At 37.7% G+C, this 25905-nt stretch overlaps 1 protein-coding gene and 1 long non-coding RNA gene across 2 annotated transcripts in view; both read left to right on the forward strand.

Annotated features, from left to right (window-relative positions):
* rab27a (RAB27A, member RAS oncogene family) overlaps positions 1–25905 on the forward strand; it is a 67387-nt gene that overhangs the window by 19639 nt on the left and 21843 nt on the right. The window contains exon 2 of the mRNA XM_082183081.1: positions 838–1010. Coding sequence (XP_082039207.1) covers positions 858–1010 — 153 coding nt within the window. The 5' untranslated portion in view covers positions 838–857. The remainder of the gene's footprint in view (positions 1–837; positions 1011–25905) is intronic.
* LOC309508608 lies at positions 23726–25427 on the forward strand. Its single transcript, XR_014209599.1, has 2 exons — positions 23726–24067; positions 24146–25427. It is a non-coding gene; the product is annotated as an uncharacterized lncRNA (long non-coding RNA).

The raw sequence follows: 25905 nt of genomic DNA on the forward strand, positions 1-25905 counted from the left end.
AACAAAGATTACTAAAGTCAACAGATTTTACTAATAGACCTACCAATATCGGTGTAAAAAATAAAATAATGATGCTGCCATCTTTCTAAAGTCATTTTTATACTCCTCTAATTTGGCTCCAAATCTCAGGTGAAAATTTAAATTTTGTCCCCCCTCTACAAAACAGTGTTACTCATTAAATACATCTGTGACATTTAATATTTTGGCTTTTATCACAATTTCTGTTTATCTTTGTACAGAAAAAAATATTTACAAAATCAAACATTTGAGCTGGGGAAGTTTACGAAATTTGGTTGATTTGACATGGAATGACCCCTAACCATAACCAAGGCTGCATTTATCTGATAAAAAAATACAGTAAAAACAGTAATTTTGTGAAATATTATTTGCAATTTAAAATAACCATTGTCTACTGTAATATATTTTGAAAATGTAACTTATTCTTGTGATGCAAAGCTGAATTTTCAGCATCATTACTCCAGTCTTTAGTGTCACATGATCTTTCGGGAATCATTCTAATATGCTGATTTGCTGCTCAAGAAACATTTCTGATTATCAATGTTGAAAAGAGTTGTTGCTTCATATTTTTGGGGAAACTGTGATGCATTTTTTCAAGATTCTTTGATGATTGGGAAGTTCAAAAGAACAGCATTTTTTTTAAATATAAACTTTTGTAATATTATAAATGTCTAACTGTTACTTTTAATCAATTTAATACTCCTTGCTGAATAAAAGTATTAATTTCTTTCAAAACAAATCTCACTGACCCCAAACCTTTGAATGGCATTGTCTATCAATGATACTACAATAACACTGCTCTGTGTTTGTCCATCGCAGGTCCTCACTCAGCTCTCAGTATGTCCGATGGGGACTATGATTACCTCATCAAGTTCCTCGCACTGGGGGACTCTGGGGTGGGAAAGACCAGCTTCCTATATCAGTACACAGACAGCAAATTCAACTCCAAATTCATCACCACAGTGGGAATAGACTTCAGAGAAAAACGTGTGGTGAGTATTTTTATTACTTGAACTAAAATGACATTGACATTTTCATAGTTGTATTGATGTTTCTTATACTGCCTTTGATCTGTATATGCATTCATTACTATTTATATGTTGACATTTTAACTTATTTAGCTTGAGTATTCGGCTATGTGATATAGCCTATTTATAGTTCTATGCAAATAAGATGCCATTATCAGGTCTCATTGGTTTAGGTGTTTCCTTCTAGATTTGTAATGTGAGGTTTAGTGTTTTGGAGTCCCGGGGTTAACTGAACTGTGAAATCCCATCGTCCTGTTCAGCTCTGCACGTGGAATCTTGCCCAGAGGGTACAAACAGCAATTCATGTGTAAATCGCAGCCTCAGGTGCAGGGAGATATATACAGGTTCGTCTGAACATGGTCATGAATACTAGATGCAGAAAAAACACATGCAAAACACTGCACGCCTGCGAATGCAAACAGACGTTCTCTGAGTAATTATGCTTTTCCTGAATGCAATACGATGCCTAAGGCTGCTTAATTTGTTGGGAACACGCTACGACAAGAGTCAGTCCACATAATTCACATGCTAAACACCTTAAAATATGTCAGATAGATCGATCGATGGGTGGATGTATGGATAGATAGTATATACACAGTATATACAGGATACAATAATATGCACATTAATAATATTTATTATGTAATTTAATATGTGTAATCAACTAATTGTTGTAGTAAAATTAACTCCACTACAAGTGGTTTATTCTCTTAAAGGGCTTTATTTTATGATAATGACTAAACTACATTATCCCACCTATTACATGACTTATCAAATCAAATACATGGGCATAAATATTGATTTAAGTAGAAGCTATTTTATTGGATAAAAAGATGGGAAGAAAGAGTGTGGCGTGATATGCAAGACTTGAATCTAGCAGCTGTAAAGCGTTAGTGGCCGCCCAATGTTTTTATGACCTTGGATTTTTCCTATACATTTTTCCCATAGGGATTTTTAAAGTTATAAGCCATGAGTTAGACCTTGATTTAAGAGCTAAAAAAAAGAGAAAAAAAAGGTACAAGACATTTACAGTATTACAGTTTTAGTGAGGGAAAGAACTACAATTCCAAGCCATTGTGAATGATATAATCAAATTCAAAACAATGTAGAAATATAAAACTACTGGTTTAAAGACATAAAATCAGCAAAAAAAAGTATCACACAGTTGGCATACTGTAACGTTCTACTCAGAGCTGTTCACATCCTTGGAATTATGCGTTTCTATGGCACACAGTAAATTCCAAAATGAATCTGCAGCTGTCAGGTGGTACAAGTCAGCGCTTGTACTATTTTTCGTTTATTATATTTGTAATGTTATGTGCTTTGAGACCTGAGGTAATTTAACGACGTCTCGCGTGTCGTGACACTTTGCAGACTGTGTTTTGAAGGAAGTGTGGCTTTGGAGATGCTCTGAAGGGAAGGTGGGATCTTCCCAGCTAACAGTTTTTGGTTCCCAGAGCGTTATTTTTTTATGGTTCGTTTTTAGTTAGCCAGTAAAGTTTTCTTAACGTTCCCAGAAGATTCTTACGTTCAACTAACCTCAATTCATATTTTTTTACTTTAATAAAATACAACAGTAAATCTATATAAATAATCAGCCTAGAGTCCATGTTTTTGTTGATTCATTGTTCAATTGTTGATAAAAAACAAACAAAAAAACACAATGCATGATGTATGCAATGCATCACATTCAAAAGGTGCAAAAACATTATAACAATTGTTTTAATAAACTAACTGCTTAAAACCTAATTTAATTTAACACAATTTTTTTAACACTAACTATTAGTTGTAGATTTTGCACATTCAAAACATTCAATACATTCACAAAAAAGTGTAATATTACAAATTAACTAAAAAAAATAAAAAAAATTGCTACTTTTAAATTTATTTTCACTCTCTAATTTTAAACACTTTATGAGTAGGCTAATGTAGATTCTAATTGTAGATTCTGCACATGAAAGCCTCTTCTATCTTCACCAGTCATCTGTTACAAAGAAAAGTAGCCTAATATTATAACAAAGAAAAGTAAAAATGTATATTCTTGTTTATCGGCCTTGAAAAGCAAAAAAGGAAATGAGAAAAGCAATAAAAAAGCATTTTTATCAGGCTCCTATAGGAACATATATGTTTAGGTTCTTTAATGTCACTTAAATGGCAATCAGTCATTGCCATTAAAGTGAAATGACTGAACCTAAATAGGAGCCTGATAAAAATGCTAATTTTAAAAGAAATGTTAGTTTTTGTTGTTGTTGTTTTTTTGCATCTGAAGTCTTCAATTGTACTGTACTCAAATTATTATTATTATGTTCAGATCGCGCAGCTCAAACAGCAATGATGTAATTTGAAACAGTATGCCTAATTTTAAGATTTGTACTATTACTGTTATATAAAAAATGTTAGATTTTTTTTCAAAAACATTGATGCGTTATTATTATTAATAACTAGCACATTTTTGTTCTCATATTATTTTCATCAACAATATGGTTTGATTAAAATAGTTTCCTTATTGTCCGTGCTAGGGATGTCCCGATCCGATCCACGGCATCGGTATCGTGCAGATACTGGCCCAGAACGCTAGATCGGATATCGGAGAAAAAATTTAATAATCCGATACCTATTATCCGATACCTATTAGGGGTGGAACGGTACGTGTATTCGTATTGAACGTACGTTCGGTACGTGCGTCACGGTTCGGTGCATGGATTTACACGGAGAATACACGGTATAAAAATAAATAAAACTCGCGTGCACATTAATTAATGTAATGTGGAACTACTGTTAGATATGTGTGGGTTATTTAGGGACACCTAATCTGTAGCCCCACCTTAGCTCTGAACGCGCGTCTATTTCGCTTCAAACGCTCGCTCTATCATTATACGCGCGAATGGATTCAAACTGTTCAAGCATCGAACTAGACGCGAATTTGACGCTCTATTCGCGTTTGGTGTGAACGCAGCAAAATGAACATGTCAAGATTGCGATGTCAAGATTGCAATGCTGGAATGTGTGTGTGTGTGTGTGTGTGTGTGTGTGTGTGTGTGTGTGTGTGTGTTTGTGTGTCAGAGAGAGAGAGAGGCATGGGCGCGATCGAACAGTGGAAACATAAAAACATACTCCATCATTTTGTTCTTACAGGACATCATTAAAACTGCAAAAAGTGTTTAGCCTACTTATATTTGTGTAAAACACAACATTGTGCTTTTGTCAAACTGTAACCTACAACTGTCACCCAACCAAAATCACACACACACACACACACACACACACACACACACACACACACACACACACACACACACACACACACACACACACACACACACACTGTTTAAAAGCAAAAATGATCTCATCTTTTGGACATTGAATCATATTGCATTGGTTTTCATTTCTTGTCCTAAAACAGAGCACTAATTTTGAAGTTACACATTCTACATTGATTAAAAAAGAAAATCAAATGTGTTTTTAATGGTAGAATTATTTTATACAGAAATAAATTATTTATAATTCAGATGAGAATAACGTTAAAGTTAATTAAAATTTTAAGGAAACAAATATATTGATTTGAAATATAGCAAATTAATTTTAAATTCATTCAGGTACAATTACCAAACATATCAAGGTCTTTTGAATAAAGGGTGGCAGTCTTTCATTATCAACTGTTGTTGTGGAATATATACTGGAGAAGTATTTGTTCTCCATTTGAGTGAGATGTTTTTATGTGGCTAATTGAACAAAGTGCTTCCATATATTTTATTATTAGTAGTATTAGTTCAAAAATAAAATAAAAATATCGGATTGATATCGGTATCGGCAAATAGCCAAAGCTGCGGCATCGGTATCGTATCGGAAGTGAAAAAGTGGTATCGGGACATCCCTAGTTCGTGCAGAGGCGATTCCATTTTTTTTTTATCCATGGCACATGCATTTGTTTCTTTATATGCAGCCCAATGTTATCCAATGACTTGTTTGCACTATTTAGGTATTTTATTTAAATTTTTTGTTAGGCAATAGATTTTTTGGTAACACTTTACAATAAGGTCTCATTTGTTACATGAACTAACAGAGAGCAATAGCCTTTGATAAAGTTAGTTAAAGGTGGGGTATGTGATTTGCAAAACGGCCAGCAGATTTTGAAAATACACAACTCAAATGGTCCTACCTTCTTTCCTTTGACTCCACCCATTCAAAGAACATGAGGGGGATGGGGGGAGGGGGGTATGGTACGACCGTTTGATTGACGCACTTACTGTCCAATGATTCTAGGTGGTCTTGGAAATGATTGGCTGGAGTTTTTCGAGTCCTGCCCGTTCCACAGATGATTAAATTGCTTAATTTTCATTTCAGTGCTTCTAACTCAGTGGCTGTAAGTGGGTTAGGAATAGGATTTCAAGTGATTTTGAAAAAATGGCCAAAAAAGAGAATTACATACCCCACCTTTAATAAAATATGTGTTCATGTTAGTTCACAGTAGTGTTGCACGGTGTACCGATACTTCAAAACTATCGCGATACTCGGAAATTAAAAACGTCACGATACCTAAATTTTTCAGTATCGATCAAGCGGCAACCTCCCCGTCTCTCTCTTGAAACCAACACGGAAGTGAGTTAAACTGCAATTCATTGACTGGCCGCTTGAGGCTGGCTGCAGAAGTGAGTCAAATCTGTATCTTCCCCATGTTAAAATTACCAACTTTACAGCAGAAAAAAACATGTTTACAGCCTGGATCTCTATGTGGCTTTGGTCTATACAGCTAATTTTGCCCTTCATAACAACTGTGAGGGGGGTGAATTTTTGTATAACTCATCCGTTTAGTTGATTAATATTTAAAGTTCTGCATAATTAAGGGTGTGTCCACTTTTGAGTGACAGGTGGTTCCCGCTGATGTCAATGCTAGCCGTTTGTTTGCTGTTAGCCGCGTCACTACTCACTTCACCTCAGCAAATTTTAGCTGCTGAACTTGCCATCTCTGCAGTGTTTGTGCTTTTTTCGGGATTATTTCATACAATTTAATACACCCATTACTTCGCCCATGGCTTTGGATTCCGTCGTTGTCGTCGAGTATCGTTCGAGAGAACAACCAGCGCTGTATTTCAGTTGTTTTCCTCTGTGAACATGCACTAATCTTTGAGCAAAGCATCGAAGCACTAATCTTTGCTTTGAGCATCTCGAGCAAAGATGGCGCAGACAAGATGGCGCTCGTAAAGCGAGTGTGTGTTTATGTTCATGTTCAGCTCATGTTTGAGCTGACTGAAGCATTTTCTCCTGGGGATTTGATCCACCAGAGAAACCAAGCAAAAGTGATCGAAGTGTCTGTTTAGTATTACAACAACGAGAAAGCTTACGATTATCGCTAATATGGAAGATATAAAAAAAAACTCTGGCCTCAATCCAACTAGAGGTCGGCAAAATTGCAACGCAACAAACAGAGATCCTGCAGCTCACGAAACAGGTGAATGTACTACAAGCTCAGGTGAGCGGCTATGAAGTTAAACTAAAGAAGAAAGACGATCAGATCAAGGAATTGGAAAAGAGATTGGATGATGTAGAGCAATATTACCGTTTGGATGATCTGATTATTTCTGGATTGAAAACACGACATCGTGCCTATTCCAATGTTGCTGCGGGAAACAATGCTGATGACACAACTGCTGAGACGGAGACCCTGGAATCCCAGGTCATCCAGTTCTTCGGTAATAAGGATATTCCCATTCGCAGTAATCAGATCTCGGCCTGTCATACACTCCCTCGGAAGAACAAAAATAGTCCTACTCCATCGGCAATCATAATTCGCTTTGTCAACAGAAAGGACAAGATCGCCTTGTTGCAACAGGGTTTCAAGTTAAAAGGCACGGGAGTGTTTGTGAATGAACATTTAACGAGGAAGAACGGAAATATTGCTTATGCAGCGCGGCAACTAAAAAAGGCTAAAAAGATCAAAGCGACCTGGTCTCGGAATGGTAAAGTCTATATCCGAACGATTGGAGCATCACCAGAAGAGGAAAGAGGAGTGATGGTGAAGGAAATGGACGAATTGAACTTGTACAAATGATGATTGGAGTTGAGTCACAATATGAGCTGTGGATGAGCGGACCTATTACTTTATTTTTTTTTATTTTTTGTGTGTCGTTGATTGTGGACGATGATTATCCAATTCTCTGGGACAGATGGAATATTCAGTTAACTTTGGTTATTAGTCCATTTGGAGTAGGAGGCCTTCTCAACCAGGGGACTGCCAGTTTTTTTCACGTGAGTCTGTGTCGATTCTCTTGCCAGTTTAATTCTTATGGCTTCTATTGACTTGCCCATCTTTGACGACAACTCTTTTATTTTTAACCCATTTGAGCAGAATATAGACAGTTGTGGCATCTATGATAGATTCTTTAATCCTGATGTAAATCAACCTAATTTAAACTTATCAAAACTGTCTTGTAACTATTACTCTGAAGGGCAAGTAAACTCACTGCATCAAACCATAAACTGTTCTAAAAATCTTTTCTCTACTTTCCATTGGAATATCCGTAGTATGTCTAAAAATCATGACGAATTGAGTACTTGTCTTGGAGTACTTGTCCTCCTATTGTCTACTTTAAGTTTTTCCTTCTCAAGCTTGGCCTTTTCTGAGACTTGGATGACTGAGGATGTATTTTCTCTATTCCCCCTACCTAATTATGTATCATTTCATTCTTGTAGAAAAAACAAAAGAGGAGGGGGTGTCTCTCTATATGTTTTGAATTCCTTTGATGCTGATGCTAGAGATGATCTTAGTATAGAATTTGACACCACTAATACAGAGTCTATATTTATAGAAATTCCGTCTTGTCAGCAATTCAATTGTAAGAGCATTCTGATTGGATGCATCTATAGACCACCAGATTCAGACCATAACACATTTATTGATGCACTTCAATCAACACTTGAGTTAATAACCAAATAAAGCAAATTATGTTTTTTACTCGGTGACTACAATATTAATTTACTTAAATGTGATTTAACACAAACAGTTGATTTCTTAAATGCACTAAAACATTTTTTTCCTCTTATTACTAAACCGTCTAGAATCACCTCCTCATCTGCTACTCTCATTGATAATATTTTGTTTAATTCTTATAATTTTGAGGTCATTTCAGGCCTCCTGATGTGTGATGTCTCTGACCACTTTCCTGTCTTCCAGTTTATCCAAACCCGCCAACTAATGTCTAACTATCCTAAGAATGGGCCAAATAAATATCGTAAATTCTCTAGAAATAGCATCGATCATTTCAAGTCTGCCATTGGTAATATCATATGGGATGAAGTACTTGTGTCACAAGACGTTAATTGTGCATACAGTTTATTTTTAAAGTCTTTTAATAAGGCCTTAGATTTATCATTTCCGTTGACGAGTGTAAAATCTAGAAATAAATACTCTAAGGGGAAGCCGTGGATATCCGATGAACTAAAAAAGCTTTCCCGGAAAAAAAATTAACTTTATAGGAGGTCTATTTTCAACCCTTCTGCAATTAATATTGAAACTTATAAGAAATGTAAAAACCACTTCACATCTTAGGAAGAAAAGCAAAGAAAGTATATTATTCAAATCAATTTGCACAAGCTTCTAAAAACATTAAGACAACATGGCACCTCATTAATCAATTACTGAATCGTACTAAATCCGCATTTACTGCCCCTGTACAAACAGTTTTTAGTACGAACTGTTTGGTACACTGTTTAGTACGAACAGTGAGAAGGGGGTTCTCTCCAACCCTGTTGATATTGCTAATGGCTTTAATGATTTTTTTATATCGGTTGGTTCCAAACTATCAGCTAGCATTAATGGTTCGGATATACATCCGTGTTCTTTAATCAAAGGTCAATATCCTCCATTCTATAATTTTGACCCACCAACTGTTCAAGAAGTTCGTAATATTATTTTATCACTTAAAAATGCAGCCCATGGTCATGATGGCATTAAAAGTGTTCTTATTAAAGAGACAATTGATTATATTATTAAACCACTCACTTATATTCTTTCACTGTCTTTGAAAACCGGAATTGTCCCTTGGGATTTGAAAGTTGCTAGGGTTATCCCAATTTTCAAGACCGGTGACCCCAAGGATTTTAGTAATTATAGGCCAATATCAATCCTACCGTGTATATCGAAAATCTTGGAAAGACTTGTCTTTTCTAGATTATTAAATCACTTGGATGCCAATAATATTTTATACAAACATCAATATGGTTTTCGGAAGCGACACTCTACTGAGCATGCCCTTATTCAACTCGTGAACTATATTTCTTCAGCTCTTGACAATAAAAAAATTTGCTCTTGGAGTCTTCCTGGACCTGAGTAAGGCATTCGATACGGTTAGTCACAATATTTTGATTGCCAAACTTAGCAGATACGGAGTGGAGGATGTTGCCTTGAGATGGTTTAGAAGCTACTTAGCTAACAGAGAGCAATATGTATATCTGGAAGGCTATACCTCCATGAAGACACAAATTATGATTGGGGTCCCTCAAGGATCAATTTTGGGGCCTCTTTTATTCTTAATTTATATTAATGATATGGCCATGACTTGTACCAATTTCTTCCCAGTACTATTTGCAGATGATACAAATCTTGTAGCCTCTCACCAAGACTTTAATATTTTAATCAAAACGGTCAATGAGGAACTATCATACATTGTGGAATGGTTTCAATGGAACAAACTTACTCTCAATATAAAAAAATGCAACTTTATGATTTTCTGTAATATAAATAAACATTATCCTATAGAATTATCAAACATTTTTATTAATAATACTCAAATCGAATTGGTTCAGCATACCAAATTTTTGGGAGTCATTATAGATAGTGGTCTTAAATGGTCTAATCATATCAACTTCGTATCTAAGAGGTCAGCTAAAATGTTGGGTATATTGAGGAGGGTTTGTCCTTTAGTTCATTCCTCAGCTTTTTTAACCTTATATTATAGTTTTCTGTTTCCATTCATTAATTATTGTAATATTGTCTGGGCAGCTACCTATCCTACCTACCTGAAGAAATTAACAGTCATACAGAAGAAATATCTTAGATTTATTTCTCATTCAAATAGATATGCACCCTCGGCACCCCTTTATAATAAATTTCAAGTTCTCCCTATTGATAAGGTAAATATTTATCAAACATGTTTACTTATCCATAAGTTTATATATAGGAAACAAGATCTACCAGACTCTTTTCAGAGTTTGTTTATCCTTACCTCAAATGTACATTCATTTCAAACTAGACATAGTAACAATACTTTACTTTTACCATACACACGAACTACAAGACATCAATTTAATATTTCTTTTAGAGGTCCTAAGCTCTGGAGTGATTTAAGTCCAGACTGATCAATGTCCTCTTATTCTGCTTTTAAAAAGCATTTGAAGAGACTACTATTGTTAGCTTGACGCCTTTATGTAGTCCTTTCTAGGTATTGCTTGCTTTTTCTGCATTCTTTCTAGATTGATAATTTTGTATGTTAGTGAATTGTTGTTTTGTTTTGTATTTTTTTTTTTTTTTAAAGTTCTTCTGCTTATGCTCTTGCTTTGTTTCGATTGTTGTTTGTGTTTTTTTGTGTGTGTTTTTTGAGTGTTTAGTCTGCATGTCATATGAGTTAATATGAGCAGGAGTGGAGCTCTGTACAAGCCTAGAGTGGCTTCGTTCCCTCCTTGCATAGTTTTTGTACTTGTACTAAACGTGCTAAACAAATAAACTCAAACTCAAAACTAATGGATGTCTGACAATTTCGGACACTACGTCCATAGTTTTTTACAGTCTATGATTATAATCTATCTGTTCCGTGAGAGCAGAACGAACGAGCCTTTATTGATGTTTTTAAATCTGAAAACTCCAAAAAGCAAAGAAATGATCAGACATCCATTAGTGCATGTTCACAGAGGAAAACAACTGAAATACAGCGCTGGTTGTTCTCTCGAACGATACTCCACGACAACGACGGAATCCTAAGCCGTGGGCGAAGTAATGGGTGTATTAAATTGTATGAAATAATCCCGGAAAAAAGCACAAAACACTGCAGAGATGGCAAGTTCAGCAGCTAAAATTTGCTGAGGTGAAGTGACGGCTAGTAACAACAGCAGACAAACAGCTAGCAATGACATCAGCGGGAATCCATCTGTCACTCAAGTGGCCACACCCTTAATTATGCAGAACTTTAAATATTAATCAACTAAACGGATGAGTTATAAAAAAATTCACCCCCCTCACAGTTGTTATGAAGGGCAAAATTAGCTGTATAGACCAAAGCCACATAGAGATCCAGGCTGTAAACATGTTTTTTTCTGCTGTAAAGTTGGTAATTTTAACATGGGGGAGATACAGATTTGACTCACTTCTGCAGCCAGCCCAAGCGGCCAGTCAATGAATTGCAGTTTAACTCACTTCCGTGTTGGTTTCAAGAGAGAGACGGGGAGGTTGCCGCTTGATTATAATATGCTTATGTACCATCAGATGAAATCCTGCAGGTGTCGGCGCTTTCTCCGTCCGTGCTATAAATGCACATCCTTGAATGAGCGCGGTTTTTCTAGCGCATTTACTTGAACTTCATAGGTAATATATCTATGGTTTAACCCATTTGAGAGGTGGCCAAAATCAGAATTTAAAATGGACTGAATAAGCTCTCTACGAACTTGACGAGCGATTCCGCGCTGACGGACCATAGACTATAAAAAAAGAATGACTGACATGTAACTGTTATGCACATAAATCACTGTCACACACACTCTCTCAGAATAATAGTTAAGTTACTGCATAATACATTTTCAACTACCAGAATAGTACAGAATCACGATACACAGTCTCACTTGTAGCCATGTCTTTTAATAATGAATGAATGAATGAATGAATGAATGAGGCATTTATATAGCGCTTTCATATGTACTACTGTACACCCAAAGCGCTTTACAACCATATCAGGGGATCTCTCCTCAACCACCACCAGTGTGCAGCATCCACTTGGATGATGCGACGGCAGCCACAGTACAACGGCGCCAGTGCGCTCACCACACACCAGCTATAGGTGGAGAGAGGAGAGAGAGTGATAGAGCCAATTCAATGTAAGGGGATTATTAGGAGGCCATGATTGGTAAGGGCCAATGGGTGGAATGTGGCCAGGACACCGGGGTTACACCCCTACTCTTTACGAGAAATGCCATGGGATTTTTAATGACCACAGAGAGTCAGGACCTCGGTTTTACGTCTCATCCGAAGGACGGTGCTCTCTGACAGTATAGTGTCCCCGTCACTACACTCGAAGGGCAAAAACGTAATATTTCGAAGGGCAAAAACAGGAACTTTTCTTTGGCTTTACATCATCAACTGTCACTTTAGCGCGAGGCCCTGTGCAGTCGCAGACTTAGTACTTTTTTTTAATAGGGTACTTTAGGTAGCATATAGCATTACCTCCCAAGCCTGAGCTAACTCGATCACGTCGAGCGGTGAGCCGCGAGCGTGGTCTCAGATAGCCAGGCACCTCCAGCTTCACCCACGCCCCGCCTCTTTGCCCATTTTCTGTTATCCGAGAGTGACGCAAGGTGACGCGAGGCCAAGATGGCGACGGCCGACTCCGCCCACTTTAGGCTTAAAAAATGCTCTTCAGAAACCTATGGGTGACGTCACGGACACTACGGCCATATTTTTTTACAGTCTATGGTATCGATACTTAAAAAAAAAAAAAAAAAAAACGCCTCCCTATGGACGTCTGTGTTTTTTTTCTGACGCACGCAGGAAAGAACCTGCCGCTGTCAGTGTCATGTGACAAAACACTACAGCGAGATGGCTGCATGTGCGAGCACAAGTGGTCCACGACTCGTAGAAAAAGATGACGCGAGGAGTGACATATGGAAGTACGTTGCCTACCTTGCTCTGTTGCACGGTGCACCGATACTTCAAAAGTAAATCGGAAATTAAAAACGTCACGATTCCTTAATTTATTAGTATGGATACTTCTAAGAATGACCGCGTTCCAGATTTGTAAGTTTGGCGACACACTGGCTGCGTGTCGTGTCCGTTTTTATTTCGGCTCCCATGTTAACTGCCTGCGTGACACAGCGCTCGAGACGCGCGGAAAACGCGTGCATGCTAGAAGTAGAACAGACGCCTATTTTTCACGCTACATAAATATAATAAATGTAATTAAAAAAAATATTATCGATTTTCAAATATTGCACCTCTCAATACAGAACGAATTATTCTGTAGCCTATTTTGCCGTCAACACTGCCGACGTTGTCTTTGCTGCGATATATTTGTTTAACATGAAGTATAGGCCTTCCACAACTCTCTCCCCACATGTCAAATATATCACCAATGAGGCTTATCATGTGTTACCAATATTAAACATTGTTTAATATAATCGCTTTTCATATTTTTATTCAAAGTTCAGAATCAAGATAAAGCTCTTATGTTTCTTATGATAAATGAGATAATGCTGCTAAATTTATAATTTTTTTACCTTGAATGTCATTGCTCTAATTTATTTTTTATATTTTGATATTTCATATTTTGTTCAAATGTTTAATATATCTGCTGTTCATATGTTCATTTATTAGTGTGTTATATGATTAGAATGTTGTCCCGGTTTTAAAATAAAGCACAGAAATGATATTTGAGAGTGTTTCTCCCTTTTCAGGAAAAGTATCGAAAAAGTATCAAAATCGCAATACTTGACTTGGTATCGGTATAATTTTGGTATCGTGACAACACTAGTTCACAGTGCATTAACTAAACAGATGCAACTTTGGATCTTAAAAATGTCTTAGAAATGTTGAGACATTAAGATTAATAAATGCTGTAGTCTGTAGAAGTAATTGTTCAGTAATTGTTGGTTCATGTTAACTAATGCTAACAAAATGAAACCTTATTATAAAGTGTTACCATTTTTTAATAAAGAGAGAGTTAGAGTATAAAATTAATTTTAAAAGTTAAGGAATCTTACACTCACTGGTTCAAACTAGGCTACTGTATTGTATATGTTTGATTTATGTTGAAGTGTTTGGGACATGGATTTTAATGGTGAGCCTTTTTTTATTTATTTTTTTATTATTATTCAGGCTATCAAAGTATATAAAAATTTGAAGTTAGATTTATCGGCCAATATATCGGTTATCGGCTTTCAAATGTAAAGAATTACCGGTTATCGGTATCGGCCAAAATGTTCATATTGGTGCATCCCTAATACAAATGTATAAACCAGGGCTTGGCATTTACCCTGGTCAGAGCCCGTCTACGGAGAGCCTGCGCACTCCCTATTAAGTCCTATTGTACCGAATTTCGGTTGTAGTTTCACCAGAGTTCCACTGGGGGCGATCGCCCATGAGTGCAAAATGAATGGGAGTCTATGGGGCTAGACGGCTAAATTTGTCTCTTTCCACCCGATTGCCGTTGAGAAATCTCAGATTTTATTGTAGGTTTTGCAAGTTAAACATGGGTTATAGGTCGAAAGTTGAATGAACGAGTACTTATGTCTTTTCAATTTCTTACAGGTTGAGTTGTTGTTGCCCATAACACGCTAGCATTCTGCTAATGAACGCTGATTGGTCAGTGAAGGACTGATTACGACCAGAGATACCGCTTGATGGCATCGTGGCATCCGAAGCGGGACCAGAAACAAACAAAACAAAAACTCTTCTAGCACGTGTATTTACCTGTGTCAGCTGTGTTGTCGATGCCTCGAGAGAAAAGAAAGTGCAGAGCGCGAAAGCACCAAAGTGACTGAAGGATTGCCGTAAAGCAGTATCTCTGATCGTACGATGTGTATGACGTCATTGACACTTTAAAATACTTTTTAAAGTAAATAAGTGACTCTAAAAAAATCTAACACCCAACAAAGTGTAATTTCGTCGTGGGAACGTTATAATATCTCGTGGGAACATCATATTAAGTCGTGGGAACGTGATTATAAGTCGTGGCCACGAGATCATTTTGTTGAGGTAACTTAACGACATCATTATGTCGTGGCCACGCGATGCAAAGTCGTAGCCTCGAGATCATATGTTGAGGGAACGATATATTTTTCTCGTGGCCACGACTTCATATTTTGAGAGAACAACATCTATTTGTCGTGGGCCGTGGCCACGAGTTATGTTGAGGGAGCCACAGCGGCCAATACTGTAACCGTACCATAGCATAGACTGGGCTACAGCAGAGATGGAGATGACAGAAGAAATAACATTTTACTTTAAATTAGGAATGTCATATAAAGATATAGTGCGGTCTTTGGCATTAAGACATGGGTACGTTATAAGTGAAAGACACCTGAAGCGCATTCTTAAAGGGCACCTATTATGCAAAATTCACTTTTACATGGTGTTTGAACATAAAGGTGTGTTGGCAGTGTGTGAGCAAAACCACCCTAGAATGATAAAAATCCATCCAGTTTTTTTACAATCTCAATAAATCATAAGCACTGTCTCAGAATGAGCTGTTCTCAGATTCAGCGCAATGTGACGTAGAATTGCGCAGGCCCCTCCCACGACTGTTGAGTGACACTTCAGTTTGAGCATAGACCCGCCCTGAGTGAGCTGGACACAGTCCGCCATTGTTCGACGCTTGAGCAGCTGTAGACAAGAATGTCTCCTAAGCGATTGAGGTGTTTTGTTGTTGGATGTCAGAATGAACATATCAGTCTTCATTTACTCTCGTTCTTACTCGAGGATGGATCTTTGCTGTAGCTCAGTGGTAAGAGCATTGCGTTAACAACGCAAGGTTGTGGGTTCGATCCCAGGGGATTGCACATACCTATGTATAAATGTATAGGATAATGCAATGTAAGTCGCTTTGGATAAAAGCGTCTGCTAAATGTTAATGTAATGTAATGTAATCTGTACCAACTGTTTGTGATCCAGATTCCAGACACTCTCCGGAGCGACAGGACATACGTTACTGACCACGGCAGAAATGAAAGTTAGAGCGCGCACTTTATGACAGCTCATCGAATAGTTTTACGTATTTACAGTGTACCAGTTTATTAAGCACAGACTGAAAAGGTGTGTATATATTTGTTTGCTGTTAGTTGTAACGAGTGTTTTGTGTACTTCGCTGTGTATGTTCCATGATAATGAAAGGGAGAGAGAGAGAATTTATGGATAAGACTTTAATGCTCACATCTTAAACTGTTTATTTAGCTGTTCTTACAGTGATTCTCTGGAGTAAAACTAACGCTTCATCTTTTGTGTGATGTACAATAAACTTCATTGAACTCAGTACAGATATACATCAGTATATTTTGGTCATCATTCGGACGAGGTCTGCTACAGCAGGCTTGTATTAATAGTGGATAAAAGCATACAGTATACAGTATATTCTCTGGCGCTGTGGGCATTATTGTCCGACTCCGAGTCAAAATGAACACGCTACTGAGAGTTTCTGTTTTGATATTATCAGATGAGATTGTCCTGACTGAAGCGCGAGCTCGTGAGGCTCCGCCCCCTGGGCCGGCAGCAGCAGTTAATTTGCATTTAAAGGGATACACACTAAAACAGCGCGTTTTTCAAAAAATGACAATTTAAACATGCTGTAAAAAAATATCTGTTGGGTATTTTGAGCTAAAACTTCACATACATACTCTGGGGACATCAGAGACTTATTTTACATCTTGTGAAAAGGGTCATAATAGGTGCCCTTTAAATTGAATGGGCTTTTTTGTCGCACTTTTGCACTGGCATGAAGTTGGTTTGACGTTGGAATAATATTCGCATATTTAGGGACCGTCTCAAAATTACATGCGACATTGGCATAAACGTTTCTAACTTCAATAGCATTTTAAGACAATGACTTAGTCATAAAACCAACTGTACATTGTTCACCCAGGTCTCATGTATGATGCACACCTTTTAGATTTTTGATATTTATGACAATAAACTGCTAAATCATATGCAAATAATGCTATGTATTTCACTACTGTATGGGATCATATACAAAATATATTACAATATTTAAAGCTCAATAGCATTTGAAAACAATGACTTAGTCATAAAACCAACTGAACATTGTTCACCCAGGTCTCATGTATGATGCACACCTTTAATATTTAATATAAATCATATGCAAATATTGCTATGTATTTCACTACTGTCACATACCTGACACCTAGATGAACAATGTACAGTTGGTTTTATGACTGTAAGTCATTGTCTTCAAATGCTATTGAGCTTTAAATATTGTCATATTTTGTATATGATCCCATACAGTAGTGAAATACATAGCATTATTTGCACATGATTTAGCAGTTTACAGGGTATCTGCACAATTTTTTAAGTCAAATTTAAGGCTTTTTAAGACCTGAAGAAATCAAAATTAATACCGTACATTAGGGGTGTGCAATATTGACAAAAATGTGTCTATATATTTTCAAAGTTTTGTTGATAATAATTAGATGATATTTTACTGATTGTGTTTTTGTACTGGTACCCTGGCTGGTTTAGGCCTGTTGTTGACAGCAGACCCACGAAGATATTCATATTTTTTTTATATTCTATAGTGGTCAGTTCACAGTAGTGACCGAAATTAAATTTTTTATTAAGGGGCAATATTTTCCACCTTAAATTGATTTCCAGGGGCATTTTCACCTACAGTATATATGGACATTGTTTCTAAACGTATTTAGAGGTATGCATCACCTTTTATGTCAAATTCTAACATTCAAATATATTCAATATATAAATATATATTAAATAATATATTCAAAATTATATTAGAATAACACAGTACCAATGTCAAAATAAATAATTCAATTAAAATCCATCCTTGCAGTGCAGAGGTGACACAGAAGCGGCATCAAAACTGGCATTAGCCTACTATATTTACACTTCATTTACAATTGCATAAATAAAGCTATTCAATATTTAAATATGAAATGATTTATAATTTTAACATTTTAATTAAAGGATACTTTAAATATGAAACTAAAACCACCAGTAGGTGGCGGCAAGTCACTGTCTTAATAAGCGAGTTGTTGGAGTCAACGGATTTGTTCAAATGGCTGATTCATTCAGAAAAACAAGTGATTGATCATTGAATCGTTGAAATGATTCGTTCAAAACGCGGATTTCAGTAAAAAATAAATAAATAAATAAATCATCGCTGTCTGTTGGACCACGGCTTCATTATGAAATTCTCGTCGGCGATATAAAGTGAAAATTGACAATATTGTGTCCAAAAAGTAACTCACAATGTTAACTATTTTTAATTTAACTGTTGTATAAAATAAATAGCACATTTGCAATTGTGCACAGGAAAACGCCACTCATGCTCATGTGATATTCTAATATAACAACATAATATGATATAAATATAAGACAAAAAATCATTTGGGGACATCTATATTGCACTGACACATCACGCAGTGAAAGCAAGCATGAGAGACAAACGCGATGTCAGCTCGCACTCGCAGTGCCTCGTACATATGGCGCTTTTCCACTGCATGGTACGGCTCGGTACGGTTCGACTCGGCGCGGAACGGTTCGGCTCGCTTCGCTTTTCCACTGCGTGGTACGACCCGGCTCGGTACGGCACGGTTCGGTTCGCTTTAGCGCGGTTGCTTTTCCACTGCAGTTAGTACCGCTTCATTTTTTTTTTAGGCAAATACTTTTAAAACAGGCGCTACAGTGTTGGCTGTTATCTACTGGCTATTTAAATCTAGCGGGTTTAGTGTCTCGTGTTGTAAATACAATGACGCTGGTAGTGATGATTCTGTCTGACCAATCAGTGATCTGCAGTGTTTTCACATCACATTTTAGTATTGGTACGGTGCGCTTGGAACCTCAACAGAGGTGGTACCATTTAAAGCGAGCCGAAGCGAGCCGTTCCGTACCGTGCAGTGGAAATGCGTCATAAGTGAGCCGGACTGAACCGAGCCGTAGCACACCATGCAGTGGAAAAGCGCCAAAGCGTGCCGTACCGAACCGTGCCGTACCGTACCATGCAGTGGAAAAGCGCCAATAGTTAAAACAATGATTACAATATCATCATAGTTCATAGACAACATCGCACACTCCTAAGCACATAACATTTACTCGTTTTCTTCTCTCCTCTCGCGTGCAGGAGGAGACAGACGCAGGCTGATACTGCCGTAAGTGACGCGAATTGTCACGTGAACAAGCAAATCCACCAAGATAGATTTAAAAAAATAACGTAGGCCTACGCTAATTAGATAAGAAAGCATTTAGATAAGTATAAGTCAAAGTGTCATCTAAAATGTAAGACCTTTCATAAGTAAAAATAAGACATTTAAAAAATATATATATTTTTTTAAGACTTTTTATGGCCTTAAATTAGAAAAATCTAATTTAAGACCTTTTAAGACTTTTTAAGGATCCGCGGAGACCCTGCAGTTTATTGTCATAAATATCAAAAATCTAAAAGGTGTGCATCATACATGAGACCTGGGTGAACAATGTACACTTTGGTTTTATGACTGTAAGTCATTGTCTTAAAATGCTATTGAAGTTAGAAACGTTTATGCCAATGTCGCATGTAATTTTGAGACGGTCCCTAAAAATGCGAATATCAAACGTCCAACGTCAAACCAACTTCATGCCAGTGCAAACGTGCGACAAAAAAAGCCCATTCAATTTAAGAATGCGCTTCAGGTGTCTTTCACTTACAACGTACCCATGTCTAATGCCAAAGACCGCACCATATCTTTATATGACATTCCTAATTTAAAGTAAAATGTTATTTCTTCTGTCATCTCCATCTCTGCTGTAGCCCAGTCTATGCTATGGTACGGCTACAGTATTGGCCGCTGTGGCTCCCTCAACATTACTCGTGGCCACGACAAATAGATGTCGTTCTCTCAAAATATGAAGTCGTGGCCACGAGAAAAATATATCGTTCCCTCAACATATGATCTCGAGGCTACGACTTTGCATCGCGTGGCCACGACATAATGATGTCGTTAAAGGACAAATCCAGTGAAAAATGAACCTAGGGGTAATTATTAACACATGGTTACCGAGTCGATCGTTCCCTGGGGTGCGTTTTCATGATAATCGAATGTAAAGAGTTTTATTTATAAAAACAGATTAGCTCATAACACTAGTATATTGGGCACAGAGTAAGTAAAAACAAATCGCAAGTTAATACCACTAACAAGGCTCAAAATAGCCTCACACTAACACGGTAGCATAATGAGGGTCCATACATGCAAACTGAAGCATTGAGAACTTTGTAAGTGTACAGACAGTTTAATAAGAAGATACTTTATAAAGACAGTACATTACGCGTTTACATGCAGGATCCATCTTGGAAAACAGTCTCGACTAGTCGAGCAACGAACGCCGCGCTAAGTGAGCTGGTCGATAGGAATTACGCATAGTGAAATCTAACGTAGCAGGGCGTTCGTGACTCGATTAGTCGAGACTGTTTTCCAAAATGGATCCTGCATGTAAACGCGTAATGTACTGTCTTTATAAAGTATTAGGGATGCACCGATGCATCGGCTGAACATCGGTAACGGCCGATATTTGCCTCGTTAACTGCCATCGGCCATCGGGAAATAAAAATGACATTCGCCGATGTCACATGGGCGTCAGTTTGGTTTGATATGCTGGGGACAGAGACGCATTCGGAAGTGCATTTTCAGAAGTGCTGGGTACAATGACGCATTTATTTATTTATTTTCTATGAGAAAACTCCTTTTCTCGAGAAAAGAACGACCATGGTGTGTAGCAGAAGAAGCGGCGGAGTATGCACGATCCGCGAGTGCTGAAGACGTTCTGCACGGCTTTGATGGGTGCGCAGGAGGACACAAATGGGCGGCGACTGCTTCTTCCAGTGGCGGGAGCTTTTCCCTCAGCGCCGTCAACAGATAGAGCGTTAACTGTACACACCGCCGCCGACTTGAGCTGCAAAGAAACTCTGGCCTCCCTGTCAAGGACTCTTGTCAAAAAGTACGGGGAAGCTTGACCGCTCTGAATAGTGAGTGAGAGCGCGCGCGCGGTCGGGGCTCTCTCTCTCTCTCTCTCGCTCTCGCAGAAGAGCGCGTGCGCGCTTAAAATTTAATATTTTGGTATGAACATTCACCGTGTTTTTTCCCTCATAAATGCGAACACGAAAAATAAAATGAATATTATAATGTTTTTTTTTGTTGGGTCAGACAATGATTACCAAATTTCTCTCTCATATTGCTCTTCATAACAACTGAAAAAGAACTTATAAATAAGGTTATAACTGTCAACCAGAAAGTGACATTAAAGGTTTTTTTTGTTTCATAAATTGGTCTGATTGAATTTGTGCTCATTCTAGGATAGTGTGATCAAGAGCCGAAAGACTTGTATGTTTCCGTGGCACAAAAGAAGGAATAAATAACAAAAAGAAAAAACATCGGCATCGGCCATCGGCCAAGTTGTTATGTTAAACATCGGTATCGGTATCGGCCCAGAATTTCCCAATCGGTGCATCCCTATAAAGTATATTAAACTGTCTGTACACTTACAAAGTTCTCAATGCTTCGGTTTGCATGTATGGACCCTCATGCTACCGTGTTAGTGTGAGGCTATTTTGAGCCTTGTTAGTGGTATTAACTTGCGATTTGTTTTTACTTACTCTGTGCCCCATATACTAGTGTTATGAGCTAATCTGTTTTTATAAATAAAACTCTTTACATTCGATTATCATGAAAACGCACCCCAGGGAACGATCGACTTGGTAACCATGTGTAATTACCCCTAGGTTCATTTTTCACTGGATTTGTCCTTTAAGTTACCTCAACAAAATTATCTCGTGGCCACGACTTAATATGACGTTCCCACGAGATATTATAACGTTCCCACGACTTAATATCACGTTCCCACGAGTTTATATGTTGTGGCCACGACAAAAATAAGTGAACCGAAAATGACGTCCCCTCCCGGTCACCGTACGGTTGAGATGCTAAAAACGGACTTTTTCTGAAGACACTAAATCATTTCTATAAAGTAAATATTCAACGGAAGCGTGTCATTTACATGAAAGAATGTGTCAGAAACATTTGTATGTATTATTTGTGTAATTTTGGGGACTAAACTTACCTGAAAGTAGTGAAAACAACAGTGAGAGACGGAGTTGCTTTCTGTGTTAGTTGAGCTGCCGCCCCGTTTCCATGGTAACGCCCTCCGCTCCAGACTCCAGTTCAAATGTAACTCGTGTGCACACGCCCATTAAAACACGTAGAAGTCGCGCAGCATTTACATGAGGTATTATTTGATAATCAGATCAAATATCCTGAAAACTTTGGTTTGTTCTATTTGTTCCTATTTTAATAAAACTGTTCAACACTAGCTGCGTTTACATGGACACTTATAATCGGATTGACGGCTCAATCGGACTAAAAAACCTTCATGTAAACACCTTAACTGATCCGATTGAGCTTGATCCGAATGAAATTTCGATCGGATTGAAAGGGGTGGTTTATCCCTTTTGTAATCCGATCGAGAGAACATGTAAACACTTGATCGGATTGAAAACCGAAACTGAAAGGACTGCGCATGTGCAATGACGTTAACTAGCGTAATGACCTATGATGCGCGGAACGAGCTGTTCTTCCTGTTTAATAAAGTGTCATATAAATAAGTTTCCCGTCATTCTAAAATTCTCATTTCACTCGCGCGTCTGTGAAGTGAAGCAGGACAACGTCCCACCAGTCCTTGTTTTGGATTCTCATCCACAGACGACTGGTTTTGGCCGCAGGGAGGGGCATTTTTACTGCGTGATCAATAAGCAGCACGGCAAAACGGTTAATATGCTCTAAATTATGACCAGAGACGAATTAATATTACGTAAAGAACCAATAGAGGAGAATATTTATGCGCGAAAAGCGGGAAACTCTGTATATTCGTGCAGTGTGCGCATGTCAAAACATCAGATCCGATTTGAAACTTGTGACATATAAACGCGCACATCAACCCGATTACTTTATTTATCATTCATGTAAACACCTTGTTCGGATTCATCAATCGGATTGATTTCCTTCCGATTGTGTCCATGTAAACGTAGCTACTGTTGTGTAATTGTAGTGTTTTGTTTTTTTCTTGACCAAAAGATTATGGCCCAACAAGCCCCGTTTACATGAAGCATTGTATTCCGATTATAACCAGTTTAAAAGTCCAATCAGAATGAAAATGCTCCATGTCAACACCTTCAGTCGGATTGAAGGGGGTGGAATAAACCTTTTCATGAACCGATCAAACGAAAGATGACACCATGTAAACCATAGACATGTATAGAAAGGCTAGATGGCTCAAGGCGGAGTCAGCTGTGTCGTCACTTGGCGGCCATCTTAGGTCAGGAGACTGCGCTGCTGCTCCCTGCTGCTGTGGACGGAAGGTGAGTGACATACGCCAACTAAAATGCTCGTAACTTGCTGAATTCTTGACGGATTTACAAACGGTTTGGTTTATTACAAACCTTATTAACGTGGCTATGATTTGTGCTGATGCCGTTTGTGGCTATAATTTTTCACAAGTATGCAGTGACGTTTATGACACACCAAGCCGTTTGAAAATCGGTTGAAAATTGAGCAAAATATAGTTATTTCAGCACTACATGCACAATAGACTTTAATGTTATAACTGGACGAGCGGTCCTGTCCTAAGATGGCCGCCGTGTGACGTCGTCGGGTCCCATTGGCTCTCAGCGCCGGTAAGCTATCTAGCCTTTCTATACATGTCTATGATGTAAACGAGCTGATCCGATTACTTTGTACGTCTTTCTGCGCATGCCTGGTTTTGTGCCAGATAATTCTGTCAGCTAACATAATGCTTTGTTTGTGATCCGATGTGGATTCTTTCTGATCACCGTCCCTGCTGAAAAATCCAGCTTAAACCAGCCTAAGATGGTCAGGCTGGTTTTGGCTGGTCTCCCAGCCTGGTTATAGCTGGTTTATCAGGCTGGTTTTAGAGGGGTTTTAAACACTTTTTTAGCTGGTCAACCTGGCTGGTCTTAGCTGGTCAGGCTGGTCTTAGCTGGTCATTGTTGGGCTTAGCTGGTTTTAGCTGGTCAGGCTGGTCTTAGCTGGTCATTGTTGGGCTTAGCTGGTTTTAGCTGGTCAGGCTGGTCTTAGCTGGTCTTAGCTGGTCATTGTTGGTCTTAGCTGGTCAGGCTGTTTTTAGCTGGTCAGGCTGGCTGACTCTGTCTTCTCTATTTTTCCTGCCACTGGGTGTTGTGACAAATAATGTAAACAATTCCAAGTATACTTAAAATAATCTTCAGGAGCACAGGCAACCATTCAAACAAATTCCTTTTATTTGATATTGCAGCCCCTTAAAACAACCCATTGATATGCTAACAGTAATGTACAAAATTATTAATTGAAATTATTAAAATGCTAAAAACTATAATAGTAGCTAAAGGAGAACAATAATAGAATTATAGAGATACATTTTACATTACATTTTTCTTTTCTTTTTTTATGACATCTTGTATTTTTTGGGATATGTAATACCCCACTTGCTTCTCCCGCTTCTCTCTCTCTCCTTTTTCGGGTTCTTTTTGTTTGAGCCAGTCACTGAAGCAGACTTGAAAGATAAATAATTTAGATGATTAATTGTCACTTTTCAACTAGTAAAACTTAGAAAGGTAATCAACTAATGTAAAACCCTTTTACTAAATTGGCTACGGCTACATAAAGTATATGAATGAATGAAATAACAGATTACAGGGTTCCCACTCTAAACCAAATGTCAAATTCCCTGACTTTTCCCTGACTTTCACTGACTAAAAATATGAATTTCCATGACCTATAATGAACGGCAAAACAGGCCGCTGTTTTGCGGAGCACCGAGCAGACAAAAAACAGCCACAGACAGTGTTTTAAATCCAACCAATTTGAGCCGTGGATACATTAATATTTGAACTTGAATGACTACACCTTATGCAACCAACGTGAAGTATTAAGATCAAAGCTATGAGTGTAAAGTTTGAAAAACTGATGTTTTCATTAAAATGTTACAAACACTAGGCTATTTCTGTAAAATGGTTATGATGATTATTTACACTACCAGTCAAAAGTTTTGGACAGTAAGATTTTTTTATGTTTTTTAAAGAAGACACTCCCCAAGCCTGCATTTATTTGATCCAAAGTACAGCAAAAACAGAACAATTTTGAAATATTTTTACTATTTAAAATAACTTTTCTGTTTGAATATACAGTAGTCAACATTTGAAGTGGATCAAAAAAGTGCAAAGTTGTCCTAAGACCAGAACTCTTAAAAATCTTACTGTCCGAAAACTTTTGACTGGTAGTGTAGGTCTGAAATAATTATTTGATAAATATTAATTATTTAAGTCCTGGAAAACCCATAATATTTGTCCTTCAAAAGTAATGTTGGTAGTTTATCTAATGTGCATATATTGATTTATTAATTCTACCATGGTAAATTAATGAAGGTAAGGGTTGCGCATGATCAATTTTAAAATTATGTGCTACTGCCACTAGGGGGCGAAATGCGACAGTCGTATCCTAATGCCATGTGCAGTGAAAAGGCTGCTTACCGTGACCCTTTTATAATTATTATTATTATTATTATTTTAGCTTACCTTGTCCTAATCTGACGTGACAAAGCTACAAGACAACAAAATCAATCATAAATCACAGCCAATCATAACCGCGCGTGGGCTCTGTTCGCAGCTAAACACGAAAACCAAACGGAATTAAACAAAATTAAACAATAACTGTACGTTCACACCGCCGCCGACTTGAGCTGCAAAGAAGCTCTGGCCGCCCTGTCAAGGACGCTTGTCAAAAAGTACGGGGAAGCTTGTTGACGCTTTGGCCGCTCTGAAGTCTGTGTCACACCATGAAATGTTATAATGACAGTATTTTTTTAACCGTTTTGGTCACATTTGGTCGGGGGGGAAAA

This window comes from Leuciscus leuciscus (assembly GCF_965113295.1).
Source record: "Leuciscus leuciscus genome assembly, chromosome: 10".
Taxonomy (NCBI): Eukaryota; Metazoa; Chordata; class Actinopteri; order Cypriniformes; family Leuciscidae; genus Leuciscus; species Leuciscus leuciscus.